The 8,248-nt window shown below is 44.8% G+C and overlaps 1 protein-coding gene across 1 annotated transcript; it reads left to right on the top strand.

Annotated features, from left to right (window-relative positions):
* Window positions 1–2,338: 2,338 nt before the first annotated feature.
* LOC308284000 (sterile alpha motif domain-containing protein 9-like) lies at window positions 2,339–7,931 on the top strand (the record flags this gene model as incomplete). Its single annotated transcript, XM_080724522.1, has 3 exons — window positions 2,339–2,662; window positions 4,824–7,650; window positions 7,822–7,931. The coding sequence occupies 3 exons, from the start codon at window positions 2,339–2,341 to the stop codon at window positions 7,929–7,931; spliced, it is 3,261 nt and encodes a 1,086-aa protein (XP_080580648.1).
* Window positions 7,932–8,248: the final 317 nt, after the last annotated feature.

Raw genomic sequence — 8,248 nt, forward strand, 5'->3', positions numbered from 1 at the left:
GCAGGGGGCAGCCATTTGCAATGAACGAGGCTCACAAATGTCCCTCGCTCGCACCAGTAGTTTAGAGCATACAGTAGAAATGGAGAAACTAGATCCAGGCATAGAAAACTAGCAGAAAAGGGATTCCGTCACCATTGTTGTTTATGTGTGGTCGAGATTTGAGACCAGCGTTATAGGAGCTGTTTATACTGTAGACACCCGCGCCACCCCCCCATCTGCTCACAATGCTCAGAAAGGGTAAAGAACTAACGAACGGCCGCTCGGTGAGTATGCTCGTTCATAGCAGTAAAAAAGTTTTTATTATTATTATTATTACCCTTATTATTGTATTTGTTAAGAACGTTTCGTTGTCAAGCTCAACGTGAGGTATTCGGACCCATACATGGAGGAATGGAGAACACCAGATATGGAGATAGTCCAATCCATCATGTCATATGGGACTGCCGTCATAGACAATAGCCATTGTTAGGCCGGAGTCAATGGCAACCAGGCATGGACGGCATACGTGTCAGATTGACGTCATAGATGAACCCTATATAAACCGGCTTCCCATTTATCTCAGCTGATTGTTCCCTTCACTTCAAGTAACTCCTGGTTAAGAACTATTGGAGTCAAAGAACAGTATATCAGGAAAATGCCAGAGGAAGAGGTCGATGGGCCCACAAGGGTGGGCTCACAATCTGATGAACATGTGCAGCCCAAGAACTGGACTGAATCTCAAGTAGGCTCATGGCTAGGAACTATTGGAGTCAAAGAAAACTATATCAGGAAACTGCACGAGGAAGAGGTTAATGGGCTAGTTCTCCTCGCACTGGATATGGACACTTTGAGGGATACCTTTGGTATGAAAGCAGGGCCTGCCAAGTTGCTAATTGCTAAGAGAGATGAGCTTATTAAATGCCCCGCCCCCACCCTAGGCCAGAAAAAGACACCAAATACGGAAAATAAACAGAAATCCAGTCAACGTCTTCCAGAGGGAAATGAAGGTCAACCTGTAGATACTGTAGAGACAGATACAGGTGTGCTAGGCAAAAAACACACTGGTCAGGAACAGTCTGTCTGTGTGCTGACCTCAAAGGAGGACTGCAAACCACGACCTATTGACAAAGACGGCATTGATTTAATGTATTTTAAACACAGGGTTCTGCAGCCTGAATCTGATGAGTTTTCTCCTTACCGTGAATACAAGTCCTTTGCTACAGCTGCCACACTGGACAGAGCACGATTACAAGCTATATTTGCCAAAGAGGTTCTTAAATTTGGAACTGCTTGTATGAATATAAAATCAAATGGCACAATCTACTTTGGTGTGATGGATAGCATAACAGATGCAGGGTACACAGACGGTGAGATCATTGGTGTCCCTGTAAAAGAAAAATGGGTCTATGTAGATGCGTTAGATCACATTGAGAGGAGTTTCAGTTACCCTGTCAGTGAGTGTGTACGGTATTGCATTCGTCCACCTTGTTTCATTGAGGTAATAGATCGCACAAATTCTGTGAAAAGGTATGTAATAGAGGTTGACATTGTACCATCCATATGTATGGTCGGTGGCAGAGTGTTTTCTGTCCGCCTGCCAAACTTCAATGAGTCGGCCAACAAAGTAGAATACGAGAAAGAGACAATTTACTGGTGGGTGGGCTCACAATCTCAGAGGGACAGCGAGTGCATTTTCCGGCAGCGGCACCTGCCGCGGCAATGATTCCTTTGCCCCGGCAATTATACCTAATCCGTGGCATAGCCGGACAGAGCGGCAGTCGGCCGGCATGGAGCTTGCGTCTGCCACTGTTGCGGAACCTATCCCACCCCCCACGATGACCACCAGTGGACCAGCTTGTCACATCACGCTTGCTTGCTCTCTGCCGAGGACCACCGGGGACCACTGACACTGCCGGAGGCGCCGGGGACCACCGGCACCGCCGCTTCTGCCGGCACGTGCCGGCACCAGCCGGATCCGCCGGCACCTGCCGGCATCTACCGGATGTGCCGGCACCTGCCGGTACCTGCCGGCACCTGCTGGCACCTGCCGGATCTGCCGGTACCTGCCGGTCACATAATAGGCTGGCTTTTCGTAATTCTGCCCATTTAAAATATATGTACCCAATCGTGACTCTTAAGCCCGTATCAGAGTGTACGGTGGAGAGCTTTCCACCTCAAGTCAGAAATTAAGTGTACGACATCATAGTCACGGGGCCCACGGTGAAGTCCTTTACCCCGCCTCCCTCTGGTTCAGACGCAAACTCCGCCCACCCTGAAACAAACCCGGAAAGGGAGAAAAGCTCGCTCGCCACGAGGAGGAAGAAGAAGCAAGAAGGAGAAAGGAAAGGAGAAAAGAAAAATGGCAGAGAGAATGGAGGAGGAGGCCGAAAGGATGGAGATGGCAGTAAAAAAAGCAGTTGTATGTGAGTTGTTGGAGGAGGAGGAGGAGGAGGAGGAGAAGGTGATATTGGAGAAGGAGGAGGCGGGGGACATGGCGTTGCGGTGTGTGGTGGAGGAGGAGATGGCCGCCGCCCCAAGAGAACGCCGGTGGTACGTTCGTCCGCTGAACACCACGCGGCGGGAAGAAGGGGAGTGGGGTCTGCTGGTACGGCAGATGAGAGACATGGACGAGGAGAGACATTTCTCCAATTTTCGCATGTCTGCCGGTCGGTTTGACGACCTGGTGCGCCGCGTCGAGCCGTATACAGCATGGACCCAATAGTGATGTACTACCTACTTATTTAAGTCGTGGATTAAAAGCGTCTGCTAAATGCTTAAACTTTTTTCTGTAGGGGCAATCGATGGAAAGCACATCAATCTCACGGCACCACCCAATGCTGGCAGTGACTTCCATAATTATAAGGGGCACCACAGCATCGTCCTGATGGTGGTTTGCGACGCACGCTACCGGTTCACCATGGTGGACATCGGGGAGTTTGGTTTATGATGCATATAAACGAACTAATATGTTAATATATAGGTCAAAGTTTGAGAATGACATAAAAGCCAGTTCCAAATTAACTTTCCTGGGTTTAAGGCATTTGGTGGATTAATGTATTGATTGGTGAATCAATGTATTGATTGTCTTACTCGACTGTCCTAAAATCTAACCATAAATCTGGCAACATACTCACATGTGGAGGTTATTGGCACATGTACTTTGACATTCAACTCTGTGCACTCAGCTGATGATGAGTTGGAGTCTTTGTGAATTAGCTTAATGGTGCCACTTGCCTTCTCTATTGTGTGAGCTTGTTTTATGGTCTGGTTTGAGCCATAAAAAGGTTATGCAACTGAGAATCGGGGTCACCCCACAGAAACGGCGGTGGAGAAGGGCCCTCCGGTTTCGGAGCTAAATTCTGTGTGTGTTTTCAACATTAAAAGGAATATATGCCATTTGCTGAGAATTGGAAAAGAACCTCAGCAGGAAGAGTTTTAACTCTGAAACCCCCCCCCCCCCCCCCCCACAGAAAACATTCTGTGGAAAAAGTGAAGTGAAAATAAGCTTGTTTCATAGTTTGTGTAGTTTTAGCCAAACTATATAATACAAAACATCACAAATGTTGGGTGAATCTACGAGCACCACAGGGCTGGGTGCAATAACCGCCATACCACAGTTTTGTGATGCATACTGCAGTGTAAATTCTTTACCGCAATTATGATTTATTATTATTACCAGTAAGACCAGTAAGACGCCTAAGGGCAAATATCCATCCATTATTTCCAAATGCAATCTTTTGTAAAATACAGGCGTATTTGTCATCGAGCCAAACTGACTGCAGGGGGCAGCCATTTGCAATGAACGAGGCTCACAAATGTCCCTCGCTCGCACCAGTAGTTTAGAGCATACAGTAGAAATGGAGAAACTAGATCCAGGCATAGAAAACTAGCAGAAAAGGGATTCCGTCACCATTGTTGTTTATGTGTGGTCGAGATTTGAGACCAGCGTTATAGGAACTGTTTATACTGTAGACACCCGCGCCACCCGCGCCACCCCCCCATCTGCTCACAGTGCTCAGAAAGGGTAAAGAACTAACGAACGGCCGCTCGGTGAGTATGCTCGTTCATAGCAGTAAAAAAGTTTTTATTATTATTATTATTACCCTTATTATTGTATTTGTTAAGAACGTTTCGTTGTCAAGCTCAATGTGAGGTATTCGGACCCATACATGGAGGAATGGAGAACACCAGATATGGAGATAGTCCAATCCATCATGTCATATGGGACTGCCGTCATAGACAATAGCCATTGTTAGGCCGGAGTCAATGGCAACCAGGCATGGACGGCATACGTGTCAGATTGACGTCATAGATGAACCCTGTATAAACCGGCTTCCCATTTATCTCAGCTGATTGTTCCCTTCACTTCAAGTAACTCCTGGTTAAGAACTATTGGAGTCAAAGAACAGTATATCAGGAAAATGCCAGAGGAAGAGGTCGATGGGCCCACAAGGGTGGGCTCACAATCTGATGAACATGTGCAGCCCAAGAACTGGACTGAATCTCAAGTAGGCTCATGGCTAGGAACTATTGGAGTCAATGAAAACTATATCAGGAAACTGCACGAGGAAGAGGTTAATGGGCTAGTTCTCCTCGCACTGGATATGGACACTTTGAGGGATACCTTTGGTATGAAAGCAGGGCCTGCCAAGTTGCTAATTGCTAAGAGAGATGAGCTTATTAAATGCCCCGCCCGCACCCTAGGCCAGAAAAAGACACCAAATACGGAAAATAAACAGAAATCCAGTCAACGTCTTCCAGAGGGAAATGAAGGTCAACCTGTAGATACTGTAGAGACAGATACAGGTGTGCTAGGCAAAAAACACACTGGTCTGACCTCAAAGGTGAACTGCATACCACGACCTTTTGACAAAGAAGGGTCATGGTATGTTAAACACAGGGTTCTGCTGCATCCTGAGTCTGGTGAGTTTGATCTGATCAAGCCTTCACATGAATTCAAGTCCTTTGCTACAGCTGCCACACTGGACAAAGCACGATTACAAGCTAAATTTGCCAAAGAGGTCCTTAGGTTTGGTACTGCTTGTATGAATATGAGATCAAATGGCACCATACACTTTGGTGTGATGGACAGCAAAGAAGATTTAGAGTACACACACGGTGAAATCATTGGTGTCCCTGTAAAACAAAAAGACGTGTATGTAGATGCGTTAGATCGCATTGAGAGCATATTCGATTTCGATGACAGTGAGCGTGTACGGCAATGCATTCGTCCACCTTGTTTCATTGAGGTAATCGATCACACCAGTACTGAGCAACGGTATGTAATAGAGGTTGACATTGTGCCATCCATAACTATTGTCATTGGCAGAGTGTTTTCAGTCCGCCTGCCAAACGTTAATGATTTTTCCAACAAAGTAGAATACGAGAAAGAGACGTTTTACAGAAGGGTGGGCGCAAAAACTGAGAGAGTGATTGACAAAGACCTACGTGACTTTAACCACAGTATCAATGGTAGGGATGTTCAAAGGGCATTAGCTGACAGTGCTCAGTCTTCCCGTATACCTGACACCTGCCAAGATCGAGGCAGAAAACTCACAATGCTTTTGACCAGTGGCAAGAAATTCATTGAAAGAGAGAAATGGTACATACTTGTCACAAACAAATTCAAACCAGAGGACCTTTGCAGCATTAAATGGCTGCTGGACATGAACATATTCTGTGTGTTCGACTTTGACCCGGATTCAAATCAGTCGGGTCTATGCTGTAAATTCCTTAAGCATCATGCTGCAAATCTGCATTCTATGCATGACTACAAAAAATCTAATAGTATGAGCATTGATGAATTTGTAAGCGATTTGAATCTGTTTGAGAAGACAAGCTGGATCTTTTGCAATGGCCGCACTGACGACAAAGTAAATGAAAGCTGTGATGAAAGGACTTGGATCAGAACAAAAATTACTCACCTGAGGGACTTTGTGTCCTTGATCTGTAAACAGATCCTGCCAAAAGGCACATTTCAGGTTCTTTTCCTTCTAACATCCCCAGTCGAGAGACCACTGTTACAAACCTTTTATGAGTTTTACACTGATATGGAAGGTCATGATGACATAATTTGTATCTCTGAATCTGAGGAAAACTTTCAGACGTGGCAAAGCTTTACTGACGGTATTTGTGGTCTAGAAGCTGTTAACCGTTCCAGTGTCGTAGGGATGAAAATGCGCCACATTGATGGAACATTACAGCAAATCCAAAAAATAACATCACAGGCCACCAAGCACTTGCCGACAGTTGGAAAGGGGCAATGTGTTCTTGAAATATGCAAAGAGGAAAAGATGAATTCTCTTGAAATTCTGAGTGTCAATCACTGCAATGTGACAAATGAAGAATTCATCAATGCTGAAAAAGTCAAAATTGAACGCAAGTTCTACCATGGAGCAAGAGTGGAATGGTTGAACCTTTGGCTTGCTGAGCGGGGATATGTCGGAGAGATAATTGAAAGGGATGCTTATCGTGATATTTCTAAACTTGTCACTGATGCCTTGAAACAAAATACTGATCAGAGTTCTGTGATCAGCTTCAACATCTTCCATCATCCAGGTAGTGGCGGCAGCACGGTTGCAAGACAACTGCTTTGGAACACCCGGAAAGATCTCAGGTGTGCTGTTGTGAATCCGTCATACGCTGCTTCTGTTGTCACAGAACATGCAGTTCAGCTCAGAGAGTATGAGGAAATGGACTTTCAGAAATGTCTTCCTGTTCTACTTTTCCTTGAAGATTTTGCCAAAGAATATCTTGATGAGCTTAGGAATGAACTAGAGGTTGCCATGCATACGAAAGGAGTTCACCTAGGACGTCTTTGTTTCATTTTGTTGAGCTGCAGACGATCCCATGATCCAGCAAAAAAATGCAAAGAATCTCCATTACAGAATGTTTCTGTTACACACAAACTCTCTGATGACGAGAAAAGGAAGTTTGCTGGAAAACGACAGATTCTTGAGAAAAAGAATCAGCCAGAATTCATCTTGACATTTGTCTTGATGAGCGAAGAGAACGATCGAATGATTTCGGAGTATGTTAAACAATTTGTGAAACATCTGCTCCAAGGCATTGATCGTAAATCTGGTGTCACTAAACTCATTCTCTATGTGGCATTGCTTAATACATACGTTCAAAGCTCTTTCATTTCTCAGTCCCACTGTGAAGCTCTGCTTGCAATAACCAGTCCTCCCCTGGGTAGGTTTCGCCGACATACATTTGAGAAATCTCTCGGTGAACAAGCTGAACTGGTCTTCATACACTTACGCGACGAGAAGACTCACATTGAATCAGTCCGAATCATCCATCCACTAGTTGCGAAAGAAATCCTCCAACAACTTCTTGGTGCCCAAAATAGCCTAAGTAGTTTGGCAACGGATCTGCTCCTTGAGAATGTGCTTTTTGAGCACATGTTCGGAAGGGAAGAGTATTTGGATTTTTTGAGAGTACTGTTCTTAGGGCGTTACAAAATAAGCAAAGGGGATGAAACGGACAGTTTCTTTTCTCCTCTAATAGAGCATGTGTGTAAAACTGAAAAACCAGACAAGGCAATCGCCTTAGTCACAGAAGCATACCAGATTTTCCAAAAAGATGCATCTGCACCTCTTTTTGCACAGCAGCTTGTTCGCCTTCGTGCTTTGGACACTGCATTGAAAGCCATGTGCTTCGACGAATGTGAGAAATACTTTATTTTATTTTATTACATCAGTCTGAAAGACTGATGTAATAAAATAAAATAAAGTACAAAAAAAAAAGTCAATACAATTTACTGATAGAATTATCAGTTATTACACCATGTCATATGACTTGTCAATTGTGAATGGCATGTTGATTACCTGTGTTAAGATCGTGTCAGTGATATCCTCCTCTGGTCACTACACTACACTATGAATTCCGGCAAGAGGGGCTGTCCAAGGACACTGCGGCTGGCATCATTGACGTTGCTCATCAAATGAATGTCGTACAATCTTGTGCCAGATGAATGAACATTTAGCATTTGTTGAGCACGGTCAATGTTCCACCGAGCTGTACCCTCCAGAAGATACATCTGTGTATGCAGAGCATTGGATCGCGTCCCTTTAAGACAAAAATATGTAGTTAGTTTTAAATCTTAAGTCCAAGCACGTCCAGCAGGTCAGCGGCGTCTATCTGGCCAACTACTGGTTCTCGGCCCTGCTGTGGGACCTGCTGCATTTGTGAGCATGTAGATCGACTCTGGTGGAAATAAAAGGGAAATCAAAATTTGAGACGAGTGCAGATTAAAAAAAAAGGC

This window comes from Nannobrachium achirus, assembly GCF_963921795.1.
Source record: "Nannobrachium achirus genome assembly, chromosome: 4".
In the NCBI taxonomy this organism is placed as follows: Eukaryota; Metazoa; Chordata; class Actinopteri; order Myctophiformes; family Myctophidae; genus Nannobrachium; species Nannobrachium achirus.